Source organism: Anolis sagrei, chromosome 3, assembly GCF_037176765.1.
Source record: "Anolis sagrei isolate rAnoSag1 chromosome 3, rAnoSag1.mat, whole genome shotgun sequence".
NCBI classification, from domain to species: Eukaryota; Metazoa; Chordata; class Lepidosauria; order Squamata; family Dactyloidae; genus Anolis; species Anolis sagrei.
Genome location: NC_090023.1, coordinates 59,727,272 through 59,754,198, shown reverse-complemented (window position 1 = coordinate 59,754,198; position 26,927 = coordinate 59,727,272). Strand labels below are relative to the sequence as shown.

The window sequence follows — 26,927 nt, the reverse complement described above, 5'->3', positions numbered from 1 at the left end:
TTCACTGTATAGGAGTATTTTCAAAAGGTGTACCTTCACTTATTTGCTGGTAGTTGGGTTCAAACAGTGCTGAATAATATTAGAAAACCGCAACTCTTTCCAGCTACCTGTTCCAGGTATTTCTCAGCCATTATGATAAATACCTAACTCTCCACCTAAGTTCCTGAAAAACTTAGTGTTTACTGTCAGAAGTTGTGGGGTCATTTTTCCCTATAGTGAAATAACAAGCAAACATGAAAGAAAGAAAGAAAGAAAGAAAGAAAGAAAGAAAGAAAGAAAGGAACATGCTATGTCATGAAATACTATATGTCATTTTTGCCCTCCAAGATATTGTTAAAACAGCAATTGTCTGATTTCACAATAGAATGCCTTGATGTCACTCACTACAGATGGTATTTAGTCATGTTAGTACCCCATATATTAACAAGACCCTGAATGCTTTATAACTTTCCATCCCTGTAACTCAGCAAAAGTGTGTGTATATATTTACCATAGGTTAGAAATGGATATAAAAGTCGATCTCATGTACAGAAATCACCTAATATGTTTAATGCCCCTTCCATTTCAGTAGTGTTTTCCAACCATATATAGAGGTCACATATAGGTTGTCAAAAGGAAAAAGTCTACTACAGCAAGTGTAGTTGTGGATGCTGACCAATATCTATTGAAACCTTGGGGGTTAACTTCATTATATAACCAGTGTGTCAGTTATTCTAGTTAGATCTTTAAAGTCATATGTGGCTTGATATTTAATTTCTCAGCGATAGTTTCTTGGAACCATGAAGGAATATTTTACTGGGGTTCATGGAAATACAAATAATGGAATGGTCAGATTTCTCTATTTCTTAGTTTCACATCTGAAATGCTTACTGAAACCTTTCTTTCCTGAACCATTCAAGGAAAAGCTTGCCTGGATTTTTGTGTGTTCTCTATCTTTTCATAAATCTGAATCACTGTATTAATTTGAATTCTTAATTGAAAAAATCCATACAAAAATGTATTCATATAATTTATTATTATAAAATTGTTAATATTACTAAGTAACCTAAAAAAGCGGGAAATATACTGTGTTCTTTTTTGTGTGCTGAAAATTGTTGTAAACAATTGTTTCTATATTTCAGATCTGGTGCTTGGGCAATGAAACCAAATTTCATATAAACAAGACTGTAGATGCAGCAATTAGATCTGTGGTAATTGGAGGCCTGTATCCAGGTATTCAGTACAGAGTAGAAGTTGCAGCAAGTACCAGTGCTGGTGTTGGAGTGAAAAGTGAACCACAACCCATAATAATTGGCAAGTAAAACACACAGCTTGCTGTTATGATTTGCACCTTTAACATAGTATGATATCTTTCACACACTACATTAAAAATACACTTTCTACATTATGTGCTGGGTGTCTGTTTCTTTTTAGAAAAAAAGTCAACATGATGAAAGTGAAATAGCTCTTATTTTCTTGAAACATATTAAAACATGTATTATTTTCTTAAAGTAATGCTGCATTATGAATTTATCACCTTAGCAGTTTGAGAGATTTATAAAATAGCTAACTGAAGTGTTGTTCTCTGCCTGCTAAGATTGCTGGATCATTTCCTTATTTATGCTACTGATGCCCAAGGCCATGTTTAAAGTTGTCTGAGCATTTGAGGTTCAGTGTTTATCAGCTATTCTAAGCTGATGGTGCTTTCAGTCTTATGCCAAAGCACAAAAGTCTTGAGTCAAAACAGAGAAAAGCTGGAAATGTCATTTCCTTCCTTTGAAATGTCTGTTTTTTATTAGTTTCCATACCGAATTAGTTTCATAACCTGAGGCAAGCCTAGGACCTTACTCTTCTGAAATACATCTAAAGCATAAATGGGTGGATCGACAGGAACAACAAAGCATAGAAATGTGTGGCTCATTTCTATTCAACTATGTGTTAAATTGCTGTGGAAATAATTACAATAGAAATTGTTTTAAATGAGGACCAGTCTGTACCTTCAAAATAATCAAATGGCATGAGCATTCTATGAAATAAAGAATGGAGTTTCACATTTAATCTTTTCCTCATTTTGTACTGTATGGAACATCATTTATCCAAGATTTCAAAATCCAAAATACTCTAAAATTGCTCACATTTTGAGATAGTGACACCTTTGCTTTCTGATGGTTCAGTGTACAACATTGTTTTTAAAATATTGTGTAATTTTACCATCAATATTTCATTATGTTTATTGTGTTTGTTATGTTTGTTAAGTTGATTTATACCCTGCTTTTTCCCTCCACAAGGAGACTCAGGCCGCTTCCAAACAGCATTTAAATGCACACCGAAGCGGATTTAAGAAACATGCTTAGGTGCACATTTAAACCCCTAGAGGGGTGTCTAGATGTCCTCCTGGTACCTTCTGGATGGGCATCCAGACACCCCCAACCTCCCCCCCCCCCAGCCTATAAAATTGAAAGTGCTTACCCAGATGTCATTAAAGTACTTTTAGACTCCTCCTAATACAAAAAAAATGATGTGCCAGGAGATGGGGGAGGGGAGTGAGTATCAATTTTTCTCCTCACCCTCCCACCTCCTAGAGCATCATTTCTACATGTCAGGAAGACTCCAGAAATGCTTTAATGGTAGCTTGGTGTGTTCTTTTAATTTTTACAGGCTTCTTTGGGGGATTTTGGGGAGGGAGTTGGTGCCCTCTGTATTTTCCAGGCTCATTGAGCTCAAAAAGCATGAGAGGGCTGTGTGGGTTGGGCCTGGGGCTCGTGTGATCTGATCCACACTGGGCCCATACCTGGAAAGACCTGGATTTTATCAAAGATCCAGGTCTTACAGGTCATCAAATTAACTTGGAACAAAGCTGGGTTTCCCTGCTTTGTCTGGAATTATTTTGCTTTTAATTCAATTAATTCAGTTTTACCAGAACATTATTTTGACATCTCTGGTAAAAGCGTGCAAACTCATGTGGTTTGGGCTCTGTCTTGATGGACCCTCAGTATATGCAGATAAGGTATATATAGCATATAAATGAATCTCATGTTCAGACTTGGGTCCCAGTTCCAAGATACCTCATTATGTGTGTATCTGGAAACACAGGCATTCCAAAACACTTCAAGTCTCATGCATTTTGATAAGGGGAACTCAACCTATGCTCACATAAACAATTAATGGATTATAGAGATAAATCCCCTTTTAAAAAAACAGAGACAAGAAGATGGAGATGAATGAAAATAAAATTACCAAGACAGAAGGCATCAGGTACCACCATATTCTTCCAGATGGAAAGTTTTAAGAAAGAAGCTGCTAGGTTAAAGCACACTCTAAGAGCATACCTATGATTTGTAAGCAGGACAGCAACAGGCTCTCAAAAGTAGTGGGCATTTTAAAGAGAAAAAGCAATGTAGAATCAAAAAGCATTGGGGAGAGACAGAGCGAGGGAGAGGAGAAAAGATATAACTTGATATGGAATGTCCTTCTGTTAATTCACTCAACAGCTATCCTATGTATAGAGCTGATCAGTGGTGTAATAATATGGAAAACAGCTGTAAACTTTCACAGGTGCAATTGACTGTGATCTGTCTAATTAATTCTGGTCCAGCAAATTAGTATTGTTCTTCATCACTTTCCAATAGGAGGGGCATTATATTTCATTATACCTTTGTCTGCAGAAACAGTGGAGCATTGCTGGTTGCACACCTCCTTTGTCTATGATCTAATTAGCTGAACAGACAGGATTGTTATGGAAGCACCTGCAATATATAAAGCAGCACAACGATAGCTAGCCTGATATATGTGTGTGTGTTCATATGCATGTGTATTCTGATTAAATATAATGAAATGAAATTAATGCCACCTTTCTCCAAATCGTAACACTTACATTAATTCTGTTGAACATCAATGGGAAGTGTACATCCATATTCATTTATGTTCAGCTGCTGAAATCACAAAGCATATGTTATTCTGACATTTAAATGAATTATTACTTTTGCACATGTAATTGCAAGGCACTGAAGGGGAGAACAAGCTGCCAAGCTGCTAACTTAAAAGTACATTGACCTAATTTGGAAGCCAGCCTTTCTGACGAAGAGCCTTCAGGGGACTTTGGAACCCTCTGAAAACTCCCTTGGAGGGCTGTTTTTGGCGGGGAGGAGCCCTGTTCCACATTAAGTGAAAAGGGATTCTAACTTCATAGTAGATGCAGCTGGTGCGATATTAAGATGCAGGGTGCACAGGGAATAAAATGCCATTCCATCACCTGCCTAGCATGGATTCAGGCTAGAGGAATAAGAACAAGTAATGAAAAATAAAGCTGATCTTACCTATAGCCACAGTCACAATTCAGGAAGCTGTCAGGAGGAATGAAATGCATTCTACAGAGTGGACACTGCAAATTATAGCAATTCCTTGGTTTATGCCATGTCATTCCCCTGGGTTTCAAGTATTTTATTCTGTCACATACCATAAGCAGCGTCTGATTTCCTTGTATGAACAGAAAGGCCTCAGAAACGTTTGATGGATTTACACCAGCAAAGTGCTATTTGAAAGCTGATGACATCCAGAGAGTGCTGTACCTCTGTTGAATGAAACATTTGGCTCATTTTAAAATTTCAGTTCAACTCTTCCAGTGGTTTTTTTAGCTACCTATTCCACCAAAGTAATTATATCTAGGCCAAACCTTAGGTTCCATACCTTGGAAACCCCACAGAAGGGTATTAGACTGAAACAGAAATATATTTACTTATTCATGGTGTATGAATGTCCTGGCATTATAAGAGAAGTATAAACTTCATCACTAATCTAGTTAGTTTAGAAATTAGTACAATAACATTTGACAATTTTGACCAAGAAATTTACAATTAAACTCTAATTAAGCTCTATTTTATTGCTGTATGATTTACAGGCTGAATTGGAGAGTAAACCAGTTTACTGATTTGATTGGCTTGGCCAATGAAAATAAGAAATGTTGAAGATGCACTACACTTTACATTCCTTATTTTGCAAATAGCAATACCAGTTATCAGAGAGAATAAGCATTTCTGCCTAAAACTAATATTGAGCAAACACTGGCCAAAATTTCTTGAGTCCATTGCCTACTGTACCTTAAAATAATTAGGCATGATTTTTGAGTTATAATAAATTGTATAGATATGAGTATTGTGTCTCACATTGGTAAGGTCTTACCTACTTGAAATAGGCTTCTTTGAAACAGTGCTGTTTCTTCCTGGACTACCATGCAAACCATCATATATGTTTCAATATTCCCTTTTTCATTATTTATCAACATAATGGTATTTTGGTTTAGTGTAAGTTACTTACCTTCCCATTTTAAAGAGTTTAGTTCCCTTCATGGAGGCTTTACACTGGAAATCTTCTATCATACCAGCAGCTTGTAGTTTGAAGTCAGTCTTTTGCTTGGATATAAGACGACCCTGATTTCTACACATGTATGGATACTAAACAAGTAGTCACATTGCCAAGTGCCATCTCAAGACATTTCATCCAAAGCTTTGTGGGTTTTCTGGCTCTCCATCCCCCATTTTACCTTTTTAAAATTGCCTCTCATTCTTTGCAAAATCTTTTATTTTTCAAAAAGGAAGGTTGGAAGCATTTTGGAGATAATATTCCATAAAGTAGGATTATAGTCTAATGCACCATGCAACCTACATCCTGCTATTTCACACATGAAAGATGCTAATAGGAAAAGCAAAGGCAGATATAAAATCCATATCCTTATTGCAGCCAAGCAAGAAGAGTACAAAATGTGTGCAAGTTGCCAACTCCCAATGTTCCTTTTGAGACGCTGATAACAGTACAAGATTTCTCTTTCTCTCTCTCTCTCTTGGTAGATATGTATAAATGTATCTTTTGTGAAGTAATAGGACATGTATCAAATACCTCATCTAAAAAGCTTCTGGAAAGTAAATTACAAAGTGTGGGGCACCAAAAATGACGTTTACTAGTGATTAACTAGCTCAAAATATTAGACTGCTTTCCAGGATTTTTCTGTGAGTGCAAACAGTACGGTAATCATTAAAGTGTCTAATCCCAAAAATAAACTCTTTCTCATACAAATTAATCCTGCATTTTGGAGCAAGCTAGTAACTGCAAAGCTTTTTGAAATGATGCAATTTACAGTCCTTTGATGTGGAACGAGCTGTATTCCCACAATTTATTGAAATATAGTTGTCAAGACATCAGACTCTTGAATCCCTTTAGGTAATTCAGTATTGTATAATGAATAATTTGTATAATGATTAATTTACCCAAGAAAATGTTGCTTCAATTAATTTATCTTGTATTTCTGGTTGTAGAGAGTGTGTGAAAGTGATGACCACAGTTTAAGCAGTTGAAATGTTACATACAACAATCAAAATTTCCTCTCTTGTTGAAGGATACATCACTATTAGGCTTGTTTGATCCAAAAACAATGGTTCAAAACTCATTTCGGATGGTGATTCAGATCTAAAGTCAATTCCGATTTTAACAGAAAAAAAGTTTGAAGTTTTCAAAACTTCGGAGACCTCTGAATCCTTTGTTAATGGTTTCAAAGTGTTATTTCCTGTTTCATTGGGTGGTCTTTACTTTGAAAATAGATGTTTTACTCCAGAAAAGGGGAGGGGGATAGCAAAGGGAAGAAATCCATCCACGGTGGTTAAAACCACTGGGAAAGGAAAGGAATCCATCCACAGTTGTTTAAACTGAGGTGGCAGAGAAAGGAGAGGAAAGGAATCCATCCACACTGGTTTAAACTGATGTGGATCCATCCCATCCACAGTGGTATAAACTGATGTGGGAGAGAAAGGAGAGGAAAGGACTCCATCCACACCGGTTTAAACTGATGCAGATCCATCTCATTTACAGTGGTTTAAACTGATGCAGATCCATCCCATCCACACTGATTTGAACTGATGCGGATCCATCTCATCCATACTAGTTAAAACTGATGCAGATCCATCCCATCCACACTGGTTTAAACTGATGCAGGTCCATCCCATACACACTGGTTAAAATGGACAGGGGAGTGGGGAGAGGAAAGGAATCTATCCACACTGGTTTAAACTGACACAGATCCATCCCATCCACAGTGGTTTAAACTGATGCAGATCCATCCTATCCACACTGGTTTAAACTGACACGGGAGAGAAAGGAGAGGAAAGGAACCTATCCACACTGGTTTAAACTGATACAGATCCAACTCATCCACAGTGGTTTAAACCGATGCAGATCCATCCCATCCACACTGGTTTAAACTTATGCAGATCCATCCCATCCACACTGGTTAAAACGGACATGGGAGAGAAATGAGAGGAAAGGAACACATCCACAGTGGTTTAAACTGATGCAGATTCATCCCACCCACACTGGTTTAAACTGATGCAGATCCATCCGGTCCACAGTGGTTTAAACCGATGCATTTCCATCCCATCCACACTGGTTTAAACTGACGCAGATCCATCCGATCCACAGTGGTTTAAACTGATGCAGATCCATCCGATCCACAGTGGTTTAAACTGATGCAGATCCATCCGATCCACACTGGTTTAAACTGATGCAGATCCATCCAATCCACAGTGGTTTAAACCGATGCATTTCCATCCCACCCACACCGATTGAAACGGACGGGGAGGGGGAGGAGAGGAAAGGAATCTATCCACACTGGTTTAAACCGGCACAGATTCATCCCATGCACAGTGGTTTAAACTGATGCAGATCCATCCCATCCACAGTGGTTTCAACTGATGCAGATCCATCCCATCCACACTGGTTAAAACTGACGGAGGTCCATCCCATCCACACTGGTTAAAACTGACGGAGGTCCATCCCATCCACAGTGGTTAAAATGGACAGGGGAGTGGGGAGAGGAAAGGAATCTATTCACACTGGTTTAAACTGACACAGATCCATCCCATCCACAGTGGTTTAAACTGATGCAGATCCATCCCATCCACACTGGTTTAAACTGACATGGGAGAGAAAGGAGAGGAAACGAACCCATCCACACTGGTTTAAACTGATGCAGGTCCATCCCACCCACACTGGTTTAAACTGATGCAGATCCATCCGATCCATACTGGTTTAAACCGATCCATTTCCATCCCACCCACACCTATTAAAACAGACGGGGGGGGGGGGAGAGAGGAGAGGAAAGGAATCTATCCACACTGGTTTAAACTGGCACAGATCCATCCCATGCACAGTGGTTTAAACTGTTGCAGATCCATCCCATCCACAGTGGTTTAAACTGATGCAGATCCATCCCATCCACAGTGGTTTAAACCAATGCAGATCCTTCCCATCCACAGTGGTTTGAACTGACACAGATCCATCCCATCCACAGTGGTTTAAACTGACGCAAATCCATCCCACCCACAGTGGTTTAAACTGCAGATCCATCCCATCCACAGTGGTTTAAACTGATGCAGATCCATCCCATCCACATTGGTTTAAAATGACGCAGATCCATCCCATCCTCACTGGTTTAAACTGACGCGGATCCATCTTATCCACACTAGTTTAAACTGATGCGGATACATCCCATCCACACTGGTTTAAACTGACACGGGGGAGAAACGATAGGAAAGGTATCCATCCACACTGGTTTAAACTGATGTTTTTCCTGCTGTTTTTCTCCCTTCCTGTTGTGCCTCAGAATAGATTCACCTTGCTTTCTCTGACAAAACCAGCCAAGCTTGAGAGGTAGGAAGTTTATTGAAACAATCAAAGTATAGGCAGTAGAAGTTCAGTGGTACAAGGTAAAAAATCCAATATAATCCTTTGGAGTTAAGCAGGAGACATGAAGCAAAGCAGCAAGCCAAAACCAGGAAGTAGCTTAAGGTTACATGAAGCAGGCCGTTTCTGAATCCCTAGCCCCCGAGCTGGAGCTACAGCAAGCCATATCGCAACGTTGAAACTAACACAGGATCGATTTCCAGGCAGGTTACTTATACGTTACACATCAAAACAGCAAACATCAAACAAGCATTTAACGAGCAGTTTTCCCACAGATGAGGTCAACACTTCGCTGCAAGCCGCGAACTCCTTCGCAACACCTGCCCAGCGCGACCTTGCTTCCCAGCATCTGCCTTATCAACTACATTCCAATCTTCTGAAGACACAGGCCTGTCTCTAGATTCTGAAGACACAGGCCTGTCTCTAAATTCATGGGAAGAAAACTGAGAGCCCACATCTGCACTATTCTCATTCCCATCACTCTCCTCACTCCCATTCCCATCAAGTTGGTGCTGAACCACAACACTTCCCCTCTTTCCTTATCTCTCTTCCTTTCCCCTTTCCTTTTCTCCTCCAAATCCTGGCCCGTTCAGGAAAACATGGAGTTTTCTCTCTCAGGAAACTCAAGTTACTAAGAACGTTTCCAAGGACATATGTACTTCTCTCCCCCTCCCCCCTTTTTTTTCTTTAAATCTCACTCGGCCACATTGCCTTTATTCCTTCAGTTCAATTTATTTTGTCAGTTCCCAGAAAAAAAATGTATGCCACTTTTAACATACCTGGGGAACCTAGTAAAATGCCCCCCCCCCCATGTTTTCCTGAACAGGCTGGATTTAGAGGAGAAAAGGAAAGGGGAAAGGAAGAGAGATAAGGAAAGTGGAGAAGGGAAGGGAGAAAACAGCAGAAATAACAGACAGGCAAGAACAGTGCATGATCTAGCCAATGAATGGTTTTCCTTTCTGTTTCTTCTTGGCGAAATGGAGATGCGCGGCTGCAGGGAAGCCTCACTAAATTAGGAGATTTCTAGTTTCCAAAATAACAATGTGTAAACCCAGGCAGAGAAAGGAGGGCTGCAAACTTTTATGGTCTGGTTCCCCAAGGAAAGTAGTTGTTCCCAACCCTGTTGTTCCTTTGCTAAGCGGTGCTGTGGCACCTTTCCCACCCAAGCAGCCTGCCCTAGTCCTTTTCCTTTCACATCCCTGGCTGGAGCCTTGCCGAAACCCTGCCCCTCCCCACATGGTTTCCCCTCATTGGCTGGAGGCAAGCATCCCAGCATGCAAGCTGCTGCTTGCTTCCAAACCCTGGATCTTTTCCGAATCACTTCCTGAGTTGTGGTGACAGTGGCTTTGAAATGGCAAGGATACTTCCAAATTCCCAAATCGCTTTGAAATCACTTTAATCACTCTGAATTTAATCCAAATTATGAAGATTCAGGCTGGATCTAACCCTGCCTAATCACTATCTTGGTTTCCCCTACTATTGCATCTAGTTCAATGGCCCTATTCTGCTTCTGGGTGAATTATGCATTAACTCAACTCTTGCCTCCCACCCACAAATTTAAAAGCCAAAAAAGTGGGTAGGGATCTAGTTCTTTCCAAAACAAGGTCATCCAGCAAATGCCTTATGCTGCATATTATTTGTTTTGCTCATTAGGAGATCTATAACTGTCATATGATTAATTTGCACTCTGGAGGCATAATTTCTTTCTCAACTAGAATGAATTACCTCTTTTCTGTATGCTTTATAGCAAGATGAAAGCTATCAAAGATGGCTCACATTAGTATTTCTTTCTTTTTTAGTTCAGTAATGCTCCAATTAATTTTAATTAATAAAATAAAAATAATTCTAGCCATCTTACATCATTAGAAAGTTTACCATATATTGGCTTGGATCATACATCCTTTGTTAAAGAGAGGGAGAGGAAGTGAATGTAGAATGTACTCTGTTACATTGACACAAGGAAATCTAGGAATTTCAGAATGCAGGTTGAGTATCCCTGATCCAGAAATCAGTAATATTCCCAAATCCAATATTGTCCAAGTGGTGTCCGTGGTAATGACACCTTTTCTTTTTGATGGTTAAATATACACAGACTTTGTTTCATGCACAAAATTATTAAAAATATTTAATAAGATTACTTTTAGGCTATGTGTATAGGATGTATATGAAATACTAATTAATTTCATGTTTAGTCTGAAGTCCAATCTCTCCATTATGTATATAGAAATATTCCAATATCCAAAAAAATCCAAACTATGGAATACTCTGGTCCCAAGAATTTTGGATAAGACATACTCATCCTGTACTATAGAGTAAACACTGCCATTAGAATAGTTGATGAATCCCATCCTCTACCTGTATCCACCTCACCACACAGGCTGATTTGCCCATCATATGCTGCTTCATCTCCATTTTCAGTATGGAGTCTTCATATAACTCACAGGCATATAGGCTCAGTGCTGAAAAGGGAGAGGAATCACACACATCGTTGCAGCAACACTGGAACGTTCCCATATTGCTTCACCAGCAATGGGAGGAAGCCAGGCAGTGACACTTCCCCCATAGAATGAGGGGCATGGTAGGGAGGGTGATGCTGGGCATGGTGTGTCAGGTTCTCCAAGCCATCCACTGGGAGCCCATGCATTCATCCCAATGTAAGGCGAATCCATGGAACTTTATGATTATGTCATATGTCTCATTCTGTACAATCTTCAGCATGATCAGGGGACAGGAAGTATAGTTATTAAATCTGTCTCTGACTGAAGTATTTGCTGAATAATAAATTAAGCACATTCATGCAAGAAAAATGCCATGAAGCATACTGTGGATGACAACTGGATATGCATACGTTATGTATACCCAGTACACAAAATCCACCAGACTGATAAAACATTGAATTCTTCGATATCTCTACTTCTTTTCTTTGTGGATTTTATTTTCCTTATCAATGAAACTATAGGCAAGAGTTTCACCATATCTTACCTACAATTTGCCAAAGACCAGTAAAAAATGCTGAGCTGTTGATAATTTCTATTTGTTGCCATACTTAGGATCTTTAAAATAATTATCTTGTCTTCCAGCATTTCTAATACTCTTTGATATTATCTTTTTAAAAAATCTACCTAGGAGGTCGTAATGAAGTTGTTATAACAGAAAACAACAACAGCATAACCGAACAAATCACAGATGTTGTCAAGCAACCTGCCTTTATAGCTGGAATTGGTGGTGCATGTTGGGTAATACTCATGGGTTTCAGCATCTGGCTGTACTGGCGCAGAAAGAAAAGGAAGGGGCTCAGCAATTATGCAGGTAAGAATAGGAATTATTCTGTAACTGTTTGATGTTCAACAAAAACATGGCTAGTTCAGGGCATACTGTATGCTTGCTCAGTTGGGTGCAAAAGAACAGGGAGATTAAGAGCTTTGGGCCATTGCTCTGTAATACATTTCATCATTGCTACAGGGCATTATTTAATATTCTCATAATCAGTACATCTGATATAAAATACCTAAGAATTTTTTATTTTACTTTACATTGAGGTTATTTTGTTGAAGGCAAAATATCAATATGACAGAGGGCCCTAATACCAACATTACACTTGCAAAAGTGAATAAGAAAGTGTGCGACTAAATTGGGAGTTTTAAAACTAAACTAACTGAAGACTAATGTTTCATATGAACAAATGGATTTTAAGGTACTCACGACTGATTTCTTCCATTGGTTTTCATCAGGCAGTCATGACTAAATGTAGCTTACATGAGAAAAAAATGTTTTGGTGCCTAGAAGTAAATGTAATTAGTAGGGCTGTCCAAACACGGATTTTTTTTTCTAAACTCGATTCGTTTTTAGGGGTTTTTTGCTTTTGTTATTTAAAAGAATTCCAAAATTTTCCTTAAAAAAAGTTCGATATTTACAAAATTTCGGAAATCATAAAACAATTACGAAACAATTATGAATCGATTACGAATCGCGTCGTTAATGGCGGCCGCGATCGCGCAATACGCTAAAAAAACTTCAGAAGCTTCCCTCTCCCTCTGTTGTTGACTGTTGGTGTGATAATTATACTTTTTTTCACTGAGAAAACAAACAGCAACCCTAAAACTTGCACCAGACATGCGGAAATAATAACGAAACATTTACGAATCAATAACTAATCAATTACGAAACAATTACGAAACGAATTGGAAAAATTCGTTTTGTTTTTTAGTTGCTCCTGAATGGTTCAATATCGCTTCGTTATTAAAAAAACGAATTTTAAACGAATTACGAAATTACGAAACGAAACCGCCTAGCCCTAGTAATTAGTCACTTACACCAAGGTGATTTTAGACCTTGAAAAGAGGGGAAAGAATGTAGAAAATTTAGCTATTGGGAATTATATTCCCACACAGTAGAGTTTATTCAAGAAAACAGTAATAGTTATTTTACTTAGAATTAATTCACATTGTATGATCACATTGTGATCCAAAGTTATTTGGGAATAAAACTATGTATTCGTTTTTTAAAAACACAATTGTAATTTTGGTGAGACTTCCTGATTAGCTGCGTTTTCTGGTTTTTGATAGAATCCAAGAGAACAATGGAACCTCTGAACCCTTTGGTTTTCTCTGTGTTCCATTATTTTTGATCACATAAAGTTGTGTGCCCATGTAGCCTGTACAGTATAGATGAATACAGGCAAGGGGCATATGTTGATCAAAGATGGAGCAGCAAGGGAATTCTGGTCACGTGTTGAGGATTTCGTGATCAAGAAGAATGCTGAGAAAAGCCAATATGTGCCTAGGAAATGTTTCTCTTGTTTAGTGACTATTTGAATTACACCCCTTATTTAAACAATAACCACACTTTGTAGCTAGTTTTTAATCAACACAAAAGAAAAAAACAATTGTATAGTCTGTTAGGGAGGCTAAACTTATATGACCATGTATCACACAGCAATTGAATAAGAATATTAACATTGATTTGTTAATTTCTATAGAATGTGGCCATCAGTTTTGGAACTTTATTATTTCTAAAGAAGAAGAAATATCTAAGAAACCTTTAAATTTTAAACAGAATTGCATTTGGCTATATCATTCACAAATCTGACTTTAGATTCCTGTTGTCTTTTTAGTAGTTCTGTACTGTGAACCATGGTTGTAAAGCTACATTATTCATAGACTGTGCTGCTTCACATATTTTCTCTCTTTTCCATTAGGTATATAATAATGATAGTTTCTGTTTTTTTCTGATTTTTTTAAACAAATCATCAACTTTGTTTAGAAGCTAAGATATGGCAAGGTCACTGACATTGAAAGCTGTCATGCTTGTTACCATCTTATTGGATGCCTTCATAATCAAAACATTCAGGGTTTAGGAGTTTCAATCCATAATGTTAGGCTTTCATAAGCATCAGATGTGCTAAATACATAACATGTTTAGTCCTTTTCGTGCTAATGAAATGATTCATATTATCAACTGTTTGGTCTTGGTGTTATGAAAGACAGCATGTTTGGGGAAATGGTCTTGCATTGTCTAACAATGTGCAATTTTAACATATATGTAAGTATGTGTACAATGTATATTAAAATGTGTAGGAGATATAGTTTTTAGCTGCCAATCGTATGTCATTGGTCAGCAGCAAATATTATGAAAAATAGATGTTAATTTACCCAGATACTTACGTATATGAAATTTACATTCATGACATGTTAAGACATCTGGCTGACTTGAAAAATGTTGCATTTGCTTGAAAGTGGGACGTTCATAAGAAGTTACATTTCGGAGCTGATCATACCATCTATGGGGGCAATTGCATGTCTTTCTACTATTAAATATAATTGTCAATTGTTTCCATTCACCTCGTTCAATCCTTTATTCCTCATGGGCTGTTGGCTGACTCTTGCTTAAAGCTCAGTTGCTAGAATTTGCACATGATTAAATAATATGCATAAGTCAGTTTTGAAGGACTCTCACCCCCTATAACTCACACTTCTTAGCAAGGTTTGTAACTCATTATGTATTTACTTTTCTTGTTTTGCAGTTCAGTCCTTCACCTTCACCCCAGCAGGTACTGTCCATTAGTCTGTCTCTTACCCCAACAACATGCAAATTAAGTATATAGTGGTTAAATCCTGTCCAATCATTCAGATTACACAAAGCCTACAGGCAAGAAGAAGCACTCTGTGCATCAGTTTTCAAAATTGGCATTGACCTTATCTATTTCAGCAAAAAGCTAGAATTAATATATCTTTACTTTTAGTTCTATACAGTAGATTTTCAGGTTTTTAAAAATCTTTTTTAGTTTTGTTTTGAAAACAAGTTATTGGGCATTCATTAATGCATAATAATTATTTCATGGGAAACCATAATGAAAATGGATATATATATATATTACACATAAAATCTCAAAGATAATTTAAATTTTTTTAAAAAGACTTTGCTTCCTACTCTCTGTGGATTCTGTTTGGTCTTAAATATATGCAAGACATAGTCTATTCCCATATTTTCCCAGTACAAACTGAGTATGTAACACATACATGTAACAACTTATTCTGTTACATCAAATCCACAGAAATATAGTGTTAGAGTAAACAAAAATATTTGTAAAGCGCGAACTGAAAATTACTTCCTGCATATAGTTTCTATAGCAGATCTAACATACGGTACACAATTATAGTAAAGGCTAATTAAGTTGTGTGAAAAATAAATGAACTGTGGCTGAAGTGGCAGATTGTAAACAGTCAACCCACATATGTGAGGACAAAGAAAACTATAGATAAACAGACACAGTTGAGACATTTTTTTTTCTTTTCACCATTTTTTACCTGTTCCTTCTCCACTTTGAGCAGGCAAAATCCACAAAGTGGACCTTTCTCGTCCATTTTAATACTTAGTCTCTAAATTAGGATATTGGTACTAAATATTTATTTATGTTTGATATTTGTAAGCACCATGCAGAAAAACTTACAATACCTTTAACATTTTCATTCAGTAACAAAACCAAAAAAGCAAGATGAGCAGTCAAATTAAAAAAAATAAAACATGAAAGGAAAAACCAGCTGAAAGAAATCAGTCATCACCAAGAGAAAAACAGAAGGGAGTGTGAAACTGCACAAAATCTGTGAATGGAGACCTTCATACAGGAAGATATGGATAGAGATGGGCCAAAAGTGTCCTGGCTTCCTATGCCATTTAATGTTTTAAATACAGTAGCCAACATTTTCAATTATGCCCAGGAGACAAACCATGTTTGTCACTGGCCAATATCATTACATAATCCCACAAGGAAGTCCCATCAATAGCTTTGATGCAGAATTCTGAATTAACTGAAGCTTCTATAAGGTAGAACCATATTGGTTGCATTGTGGCAACTGAAGCTAGATATAATGAAGGCATGCGCTTCTGTGATCAGATTCTGTTCTCTAGAGAAACAGATGCAGCTAAAGCACCCATCTAAGGTGACCAAAGTTACTCCTGATCACAGCTGCCACCTGATCATCCAGATATAAAACCAAGCACATTCCCAAAGCATGAACTCATTTCTTTAAGGATAGTGTTACCCTATCCAAATGTTGAAGTTGTATTCCATCTTCTTCCTGATCAGGAACAGATCTGTCTTGCCCAGATTAAGCCGCTATTTTTTTTTTTAGTTCTTATCCTGCCCCATTAATGCCTCCATGTAGTTCTTACGTATCATGAGAGACAAGATCAACTATGCAGAACTGGCCAAGTCACTGAACACACATATAATTATTAGATATCAGCATCATCTTATGGAACCAATCTTCAAAGAAGCACCACAGCCAATACAAAATGGTGCCTCCAAATGCATATGTCAAGTTGTAGGAAGAGAGGAAATCTAACTTAAACCCTATTTCTTCTGTCCTTAGTGCTGCCACCAAATGGGTGTCTTTATTCTCTGGTGCCTCCACTAAATAGTCTTGGTGGTGATCTAGTACTCAAATGTACAATAAAATAACAAGTCCTCAATGAATGCTATTCCAAAGGAAACTTTTTTTGCTTAAATATGTAGTAGGCAAAAAAATAAATAAGATTCCAGACAATGAATGAAAATTCAGTTTTTTCAAACGGTATTAACTATAAGCACAAATAAAAAATATGCAAAAAATAATACACACCTCTAAAACAGTCAATGCACATCTATAAAACAGATTCTTGCCTTCTTAGAACATCTACCACAGACATGCCTTTTTTCTGATTTCAGTTCTAATTCTCAAACTCCTTCTTCCCCAGTTCCACAATCTCATTTATTCCACTCCACAAACCCAATTTATTTATTATTTATTTGGTTTACTTTTACCCCGCCCTTCTCACCCCGAAGGGGACTCAGGGCGGCTTACACATCCAAGGCACAATTCGATGCCCGTAACATACAACAGCAATAAAACAGAATAGCACAATTTAGCAATCGACAACAATACATTACATCTATACCTGCTAAAACCAATAAAACCAATAAAAATTTCATACAAACCGATACAAACCAATTACTCCTTATTGCTGGTCACTGTTCGCTATCTCATAGTTCAGAGTTTCCTTCCACATTTATCAGTCCTGCCGGTCCTATTTGTCTGGTTGTCCTTACCTAGTTAGCAGATTGCCCGAAGGCCTGGTCCCACAACCACGTCTTTACTTTCCTCCTGAAGGACAGGAGTGATGTCGATGCCCTGATATCCAATGGAAACCCAACTTTCCAATGTCAGAATTTTCAATATTTCTCCCATTATTTTTATCTCTCACAGACACATCTTCACACTATTTTCCATCCCTCTGAAGCTTTGCATGCCAAATCACTTCTTTTTTTTGAACAGGAGATGAGCCAGAAATCATTTCTGGATGCTGTTTGGGACTCAAAAGTGTGGGTGGGCAGAGACATTAAAATCAACAGAAGTTTTCTGGGACATGATTATCAATTTGTTGGCCACTAAGGGGCACCAGTGGTTAAACTGATGGCCTTGCCAATTAGCCCCTTTTGGAGCCAGTTAGAAAAATGAAGACTTGTGTAGGTTCTATTTCTTTAGAAATGCCAAAAACCTAGGGTGAACTTTTCAGCTATCTGAAGTGCCTCTTTTAAATGCTAGAATCTTTGGCTGGACTGTTAGCTCTCCTGCAAACACATTTTCCCTAAAAGCTAAATTCACAGGCACAACATCCAAACTCACTATTCTAAACAGCTGCTAAGACCGGAAAGCAAACATTTTCTAACCCAATACAAGTGACTGAATGCTTTGTTTGGTCACAGACACAATGCTCATCCAGTTCCTGTCATTTAATATCTATTTGCCCAGGTTAATAATGGGAATTTTGTGTGCAATGACAGGACTCCCATGTTATAGATTAATTCTGCCAATACTTGTTGTGCTAGTATATGATTACTTCAGCATATGCAGGAATGATGCAAACTGTCAAGCCCACTATATTGATGAAAAGCATCAGCAGCATACTTGCAAACATTAAAGTTGTTGGGTTGCTATAAAGTTGTTCATAAATAGGCAGAGCCATTAGGGTGCAAAGGCACCCTCTTTTTTAACAAATTTAAATGAAAGCTTGCAGGAATGCCCATGCCACCTATAGTGTTACCTTTCACCTCACTCAGTTGCATGAATTACTCAAGTTGGTACATGTTATCACTCAGGGTTCAAAACATTTTTTTTAGAAACTGCCCCAGATTTTAGTCTGTTTGTTTTAAAAAGCGGGGACATGCAAAATGAGTGCTTCTTCTAACTCTGCTATGGTCACTCGCCTGATCTGCTGTGCGCAAACGTCACTTTTCACATCACCATCTAGTATTAGCTTTCCTTTTCCTGCCTCTTCCCTAAAGATTCCTTTCAAATCTTCCCTTCAGCACCATTACTGCTTTGCCAGGCTTTATTCAATGAATGTAAGCATCCGTTTACCTTCCATGTTCATGCTGCTCTTCTCATGGCCTCTCAGGGAGCCCCACCTCTCTGGCAGCTGTTTCCCTCTGCACCTGGCTTTGAGAACTCTCCCACTTTCAGTTGCCTCTTTTCCAGGCTCAGTTGGAGGCCAAAATTGCTTGCTGAGAGAGGCAGCTGGCAGGATGTGGCGCTGGCTAACAGGACAAGCTTAACTTGGGTCCTTGTGGTTCCCCACAAATAGGTATGAAAACATAGGCCTGTCTTTGCCAAGTACTCTTGGCATGTTTGCTGTGAAGGTGGGGAGAGTGACAGCCTGGAAAGATATTAGGAAGCAAAATATGACATGGTGTAAACTGAAGGAACAACAAAATGATCATCTTCTACAGAATTAGAAAACCCACCAGCGTGTCAGTTCTGTTCATTGACAGTGACATAAGAGAGACCTGAATCTAATGCCGTTCAAAAGCACATAGACAAGTACAAAATTCATGGAGACTATCTGAGGAATGGTAAGTGAGACTTTTCAGGAATGTTCTGTTTGCAAAGGAATAAAGCTCAAAAGTCTATGCGAACTTCAAATAGGCACTCAGCAGTCAATAATGTTATAAAGGAGAAATTATCTGATAGAACTTTTGGTAGCATCTTCAATATGATGACCTAAACTTAAGTAACATAATCTTTGGAATCTTTTTGACAAGCTTGTATTCTGGTTCATACATTTAGCCAGGATTGATGCTGGAGAACAGTAATTTATAAATGCCACGTATTATGAGCAGGCCTTTGACATGTGTACATAGTCATGCAGAGGCTCAATTAACACCCCCCCCCCTCAAAAGCACCAAATCTTTTCATGCTTCAGTTGTTAGTGGGAGTGAGGTCACACCTGCAAGCAAATACACACAACTGTCATCACACATTCACCCCCAAACATCAATGCACACAATCTTCCTGCAATCATTCTATAATATTAGCAGCTGGGAAGCAGCCAGGGAACACCCTACTTTATACCATGTCTTTCTATTCATAGACCCCTCACAAGTTGTATACCATAAAAGAGTATAAAACAATAGACAGTAATACACAATGGGGGAGGGAAGCTTCGATTATCTAGAAAGATATGATACACTGGTCAACAATTTTTGGGAATGTTTTGTTTCCTCCACAATTTTAGGTGAACCAAGTAGATTTTAACATGCTGAACACAACTATGATTTATTATGTCTGTAGCACATACAGTTTTTCATAAAAAGGTGATACATCCTAAGCATTGCTATATGAGTTGCTGTGAATTGTCATTGCTGTATGTCTATAGTGGCATACACGATGACAGCAATGGTGTCATCAGGAAACAAAACAGATTTTCCTCTCATACACTTCACTTGTGTGCCTGAAGCAGACTTTCAACCTGTTAGATATAATTTGGTGCTTTATAGTTGTCTAGAAAGTTACAAACAACATTGAAGGCTGTCCACCCAACATGTTCTGCACCCTGTTGAAGACCATCAGAGTGGTTTTCTTCATCACATACTGGATTTGTGGACCAGTGAAAACACCTTTTATCTTTGCATCATTTATGCATGGAAAAATCTGTCACAAATAAATTAAGGCTTCACTTTGCTTGTCCATTGCCTTAATAAAGTTTTTCCTTAGCCCGAGTTTGATGTGTAAAGGTCTTCTTTGGATCAACCAATGTGTCATGTGTACAAGTCTTCTGCCATGGAACCAATTTATTGTAGGGAGGTCAACCTTTTCTTATGTAATGCAAATCTCTTGCTCAACTGTTACACTCACAAAGAAAACAGCAATACTTCATGTAACCAAGCTGCAGACCCAGTAGAATTGCAAATACCTTAAGATCACCACACGCATTCCAGCTGTGCTTCAACTATTGAAGATGGTTCAGGAGAGGTTGCATGTTTTCATATGATTCTTTCATGTGAATGGCATGTCCAATAAATATAGAAAAGTAGCTATTGCTGTTGTGCAGCAAAACAGCCTTCAAACTTAAGAATCTATCAGAGTTGCTTTGATTGTGCTTTTCCTTCATGGCAGGGGGTTGAACTAGATGACCCACGTGGTCTCTTCCAACTCTGTTATTCTATCATTCTATGAATGAGGTGTCAATAAACAATCACCATTCTATTGTCAAAGGCTTTCATGGCTGGGATCACTGGGTTGCTGTAGGTTTTTCCGGGCTATATGGCCATGTTCTGGAGGCAATTTTTCTCCTGACGTTTCACCTGCATCTATGGCAAGCATCCTCAGAGGTAGTGGGGTCTGTTGGAAGTAGGAAAAATGGGTTTATATATCTGTGGAATGACCAGGGTAATGTTTCAGCTGATCATCTTGATCAGCTGAATCATTCAATGGCCTGGAAGTGCCTGGGGATAAATCTCTTGTTGAGAGTGAATTGATGTGCCTGATTGTTTACTCTCTGTTGTTTTGCTGTTGTAATTTTTGAGTTTTTTTAATACTGGTAGCCAGATTTTGTTCATCTTCATGGTTTCCTCCTTTCTGTTGAAATTGTCCACATGCTTGTGGATTTCAATGGCTTCTCTGTGTAGTCTGACATGGTGGTTGTGAGAGTGGTCCAGCACTTCTGTGTTCTCAAATAATATGCTGTGTCCAGGTTGGTTCATCAGGTCCTCTGCTATGGCTGATTTCTCTGGTTGGAGTAGTTTGCAGTGCCTTTCATGTTCCTTGATGCTTGTCTGGGCGCTGCGTTTGGTGGTCCCTATGTAGACTTGTCCACAGCTGCATGGTACACGGTAGACTCCTGCAGAGGTGAGAGGATCCCTCTTGTCCTTAGCTGAACGTAGCTGAACAAAATCTGGCTACCAGTATTAAAAAAAACTCAAAAATTACAACAGCAAAACAACAGAGAGTAAACAATCAGGCACATCAATTCATTCTCAACAAGAGATTCCCCCCAAGCGCTTCCAGGCCATTGAATGCAAATCAAGGTGATCAGCTGAAACATTACCCTGGTCATTCCACAGATATATAAACCCATTTTTCCTACTTCCAACAGACCTCACTACCTCTGAGGATGCTTGCCATAGATGCAGGCGAAACGTCAGGAGAAAAATTGCCTCCAGAACATGGCCATATAGCCCGGAAAAACCTACAACAACCCAATCACCATTCTGTTGGGTCATAGTTGCATCTGAGAGCACAAAACAATAAGCTGATGTCACAACAAAAAGTCAGACTATAAGCTTGGCTAAAATATTTTGTCAAATCTTAATAATGGTGGAGAAATGTTGAGATTTACGAACCAGCTGGCAAAAGATTCCATCCTTGCAGCCTAGATCCAAGCAGCTCTGCCTGACTCTTCAATAAACCAAAATTTCTGACCAGCTCATTCAACTCTGTCTGAGTTATTAAATGAGGATCACTGGATGTTGATGACACAAAGTCAAGATCAGGACCAGCTTCCAGCTTCATTTGATTGACATCCTCACCTACTTCCTCATCTTCTAGTGTCCATGCCTCTGGCAGGCCCGAAAAAGTCTTTAAATGATCAGAAATTTATTTTATCAAACTGAGTCTGTTATATCTTACATAATGTTGGTTATGGCTGTAAAAGATATGAGCAATCTAAAAAATCATGCAATTATGAACAAGAAAATATTTCAAAATTGTAAATAAATATTGGGCATTTCTCAAAGACCTTACGTGACGTGACAATTTTGAAGTTATTTATGTGATCAGCATCAAAAAATTTATTTAGTTCACAAAATTTTTTAAAGGAAACAAAATACCTATTTTCCAATAATAGCCAGGCTCACTCAGCAAATAGGAACAATTAAGGAGTAGAGGGGAGCATTAGGGTGACAGAAGTATAAAAACAATAAGTTCCAAATCTAAATGTAGTATTCATAGAGAAAAATGAGAAAAGTCCAAGGGGCAAGAGCCAGACAGAAGAGGTAATAAGTCATTGCAGTGGGGTATTTGAAATATCTGTGCATATATTCGTTCAAGAGCTTAGAAATATTCCTTTTTTCAGTTTCTATAATTCCCAGTAACCTTGTTCTATGGCTAAGGAAGTTGTAGTCCAAATATATTGTCTTCACAGTGCATGACTAACATTAACTAATCAAATATTTCAACAACTGATCTACTACTGCCACATTGGTATATTGGATAGCACACCCTAACAATATATATATAAAGCTATGACTAGACCATCCAAATCGCATTATATAATAGTCTGAATTCTGTTGGTAGTTCCAACTAGAGCAGACCTATAATTTACATAAGTGCTGACCCAGTGTTGAACTATGGATTCTACTTTAATATTGATTGTGAATAGACTTTAGACTTATTTCAGATGCAATTTCAGTCTTTCATAGATGATCAAATAATGAGAAATCATCAGAGATTCATGTATGTGTGACTCAGCTATGTAATAACAGCTACATATTTCTGTGGCATTATGCTACAGAAACATTGTATGCTTTGAGCTTACATGATGTGTTGCCTAAATTATTGTTTGTTTTAAATGTTAAATTTAATAAAGTGTTATGAGTAAAGAAAATGAAGTAGTATAAATAACCAACATAGAATACAAAATTTCTGCATTGTGAACACAAATTTTCTCCATAGTCAAACATCCTTCTGAACTATTTCAGCAGTTTATAAGTTATCAATGCATACATATGATGACTAGTTAATTAATGCATATTTCTTCTAATAATCATTTATTTCATTTCAGTGAGTTTACAGCCCTTTATTGATCCTTATAGCTACTTAGAACTGTTGATTGACAGGATTCTAAAGTATGCGTTTTTAAGACAGTACATCTGACCCTAGCTTGCCAAATTCAGCATTCCATTCACTGTAATAGATAGCAAAACATTAAATAGTGATTTAGGATCATACACAGAGAGAGGGGGGGGGGGTAAAGCGGCAAAATGATCAGGATTTCTCAAGATTTCTTCCAGGCAGGCCCAAAATGCAGGACCAAACAATGCCACAGGTAAAAGTGAATTAATTTAAAGTAAACCAGATTTTCCTGGTTTAGATAAAGGTAAAGGTTTTTCCCTGACATTAAGTCCAGTTGTGTCCGACTCTGGGGTTTGGTGCTTATCTCCATTTCTAAGCTGAAGAGCTGGCGTTATCCGTAGACTCTTCCAAGGTCATGTGACCAGCATGACTGCATGGAGCGCCGTTACCTTCCCGCTGGAGTGATACCTATTGATATACTCACATTTGCATGTTTTCAGACTGCTAGGTTGGCAGAAGCTGGGGCTAACAGCTCACACCGCTCCCCAGATTCGAACCTGCGACCTTTCATTCAGCAGCTCAGCACTTTAACCCACTGCGCAATCAGGAGCTCCTTTCTCAGTGTTATCACCCACCAAAACATTAGATAGTAGATAAAGATAATTTTTTGTCATATCTATAAAAAAGTTACGTTGTCCGAGTTTTTCCTTGCCATCAGCCACCATCATTGTATGGATATAATATCATAAATTTAGAGTTTAAAAAACTAATGGACTTGAGTCCTTTAAGGAAAACAAAATCAAACTTCAGTTATTTAAATAGGTTCCTAAATATCAGCAAAGTAAATAAGTTTCCTAAATATCAGCAAAGTAAAAGTCCTATATATCATTGCTGTTGATTTTACATGCATTTAGATCTTAATTTCAGACTTCATAGTGCACTGCACAGCTTTCCCATGTATGTCTCCATTTTAATGTCATTTGCAAATACCACCCCAGCACTTACAGAAATTCAATTCATGGTGATATTAAACTAAACACTAACTTCCTGTTTTTCATGTCCAGCTTCCAAATCCCCCAGGTGCAAACATACACTTCATACTTAAGTGTGACCCAAAGAAAGGTGAGCTGTCAGAAAGCTTATAGACAGATATCCAAATTTCCGACTCCATAAGAATGATTTAATAGAAGTCATGTTTTTAGATAGATATTCTATGCTATATAACACCTCATTTCATTTATCCATTTAAATCTATCTATGGAAACAGCAAGAAAATTGTGCATCTTTCATATAGTTTCAGTGTCTCAAGTACAGTTATATTTGTGGAAATGGAGATTTGACTTCAAATGTGTTTGCTATCAACCTGGCTAGAAAAAAATGTATAGTTTTGCTTCCAAGTAGTGAATGTTAGCACCCGTAAAAGTGTAAAGTTTTTCTCAAACTGAATAAACACAAATTAAAAATGGTTAGCTAAACTTTGACCACACAAAGCATTAGCAGTAGTGGATGATTATAAATAATTTGACAGAAATCATCCAAATGCAGGCAGAAGATTTGATAGAATTTTTATACGCTGATTATCTGTTTTGAGTTAATGCTTATTAAAAGGGGATTAATCTGTATTCATATTTGAGGAACGGCTTATCAGAAAAGGGAAAAAGACTTGACTGGCAACATTAAAGTTTTCATTTGTAGTAGGAAAATGTGGCCTACTAGAGATAGCCACACAGAAGGCTTTCTTGCAGCAAAATGTCAGTTGTTTATTCTACTTTTTTTAGTTATAGCCAGCATGAAGATTATGTTTAACCTTGCGATACAGTATGTATAAATAGTTTAACATGATAATATATATTTGAATACTATTTGTATAAGATTTCCTTCAATTTGCGTGTTTGCATTCTGCATCCTGTTTCTTTAGCTTTTGCATTACAGGTTAACAGGGATTCTATAACAAAAATCCATCCTGCACACTCAGTAAATCCCTATGTATTATCATATTTTAAGAAGTAGTTTTCTCCTTTACATTATGATTGCTTTTTGACATCACTTTATGAACATGCGTAAGATCCCTGAGTATGGAAAGAGCTTTTTCACATGCTCTTTGTGAAAATAGATGTAGAAACACAGATGGAATGTAGATAGAGAGGACATCTCCCCCCTTCTTTTGGTCCTGAAGATGTCTTGGCATTTTTAAATGCTGTAATTAAATTCAGGGATTTAGATCCTGAATTAAATCTGCTGCAATGATTATTTTCTTTTGCAGGCATGTCTGTACACATTGCAGTATACTATATTCAAATATGTTTCTATCAACTTTTCTTGGCTTGTTTTGGCAGTTGCAGAAATCATGCAGTAAACATGAAATCTGATATCAACAATGAATAGCTTAGTAGCCTAACAGAGAATAGTTGTCCTTGCCTTCCTCTGAAACTGAGAGAATGTGACTTGTCCAAGCTCACTTATTGGGATTTGAACCCTGCTCTCCCAGTGTCTGGGACACAAATCACGACAGCCAAATGGCTCAAGTGGGTAGAACTAGTAGGTAGTTAATGCAACTCTCTCAGCTGTGCCACTTACCTTTAGAAAGGTTATTGTTCAAGCACTTCTGAGAATCTCTTCTCAACCTAGAGCTCTGCAATAATTATTGCAAAGTTACAAATACTTCCTCATCTGTTTTGGACATGATGCATGAGAAGATGGCTGCGTACTGCGTAGGCAGAAAAAACGAAATGCAAAGACACAGAATGGGGGACACCTGGCTTGAGAGCAGTACGTATGAAAAATATCTTGGAGTCCTCGTGGACACCAAGTTAAACATGAGCCAACCATGTGATGTGGCAGCAAAAAAAGCCAATGGGATTTTGGCCTATATCAATAGGAGCATAGTGTCTAGATCTAGGGAAGTAATGCTACCCCTCTATTCCGCTTTGGTTAAACCACACCTGGAATATTGTGTCCAATTCTGGGCCCCACAATTCAAGAGAGATATTGACAAGCTTGAATGTGTCCAGAGGAGGGCGACTAAAATGGTCAAGGGATTGGAGAACAAGCCCTATGAGGAGCGGCTTAAGGAGCTGGGCATGTTTAGCCTGAAGAAGAGAAGGCTGAGAGGAGATATGATAGCCATGTATAAATATGTGAGAGGAAGCCACAGGGAGGAGGGAGCAAGCTTGTTTTCTGCTTCCTTGGAGACTAGGACGCGGAACAATGGCTTCAAACTACAAGAGAGGAGATTCCATCTGAACATGAGGAAGAACTTCCTGACTGTGAGAGTCGTTCAGCAGTGGAACTCTCTGCCCCGGAGTGTGGTGGAGGCTCCTTCTTTGGAAGCTTTTAAACAGAGGCTGGATGGCCATCTGTCAGGGGTGATTTGAATGCAGTATTCCTGCTTCTTGGCAGGGGGTTGGACTGAATGGCCCATGAGGTCTCTTCCAACTCTTTGATTCTATGATTCTATACTCTTCAGAATCTCTTGGATCATAAAGATTACTTAGATTCCTTTCAGTCTGAGTTTCAGCCTTGATTTGGGATTGAATTTATTTTGATCACATTGACAGATTATCTTCTTGAAGGGGTGGATTAGTGGAGAGTGTGCCCAGTTGCTTCTCATAG

At 38.1% G+C, this 26,927-nt stretch overlaps 1 protein-coding gene across 14 annotated transcripts in view; it reads left to right on the top strand.

Annotated features, from left to right (window-relative positions):
* ROBO2 (roundabout guidance receptor 2) overlaps positions 1-26,927 on the top strand; it is a 1,336,704-nt gene that overhangs the window by 1,250,068 nt on the left and 59,709 nt on the right. For 8 of the 14 annotated variants that reach the window (XM_060770530.2, XM_060770529.2, XM_060770533.2 and 5 more), the window contains 2 exons: positions 1,122-1,293; positions 11,833-12,015. In XM_060770530.2, the coding sequence (XP_060626513.2) occupies positions 1,122-1,293; positions 11,833-12,015 (355 nt within the window). Of the gene's footprint in view, positions 1-1,121; positions 1,294-11,832; positions 12,016-14,728; positions 14,756-26,927 lie in introns of all 14 variants that reach the window. The other 6 variants (XM_060770531.2, XM_060770520.2, XM_060770527.2 and 3 more) reach the window with 1 other exon arrangement.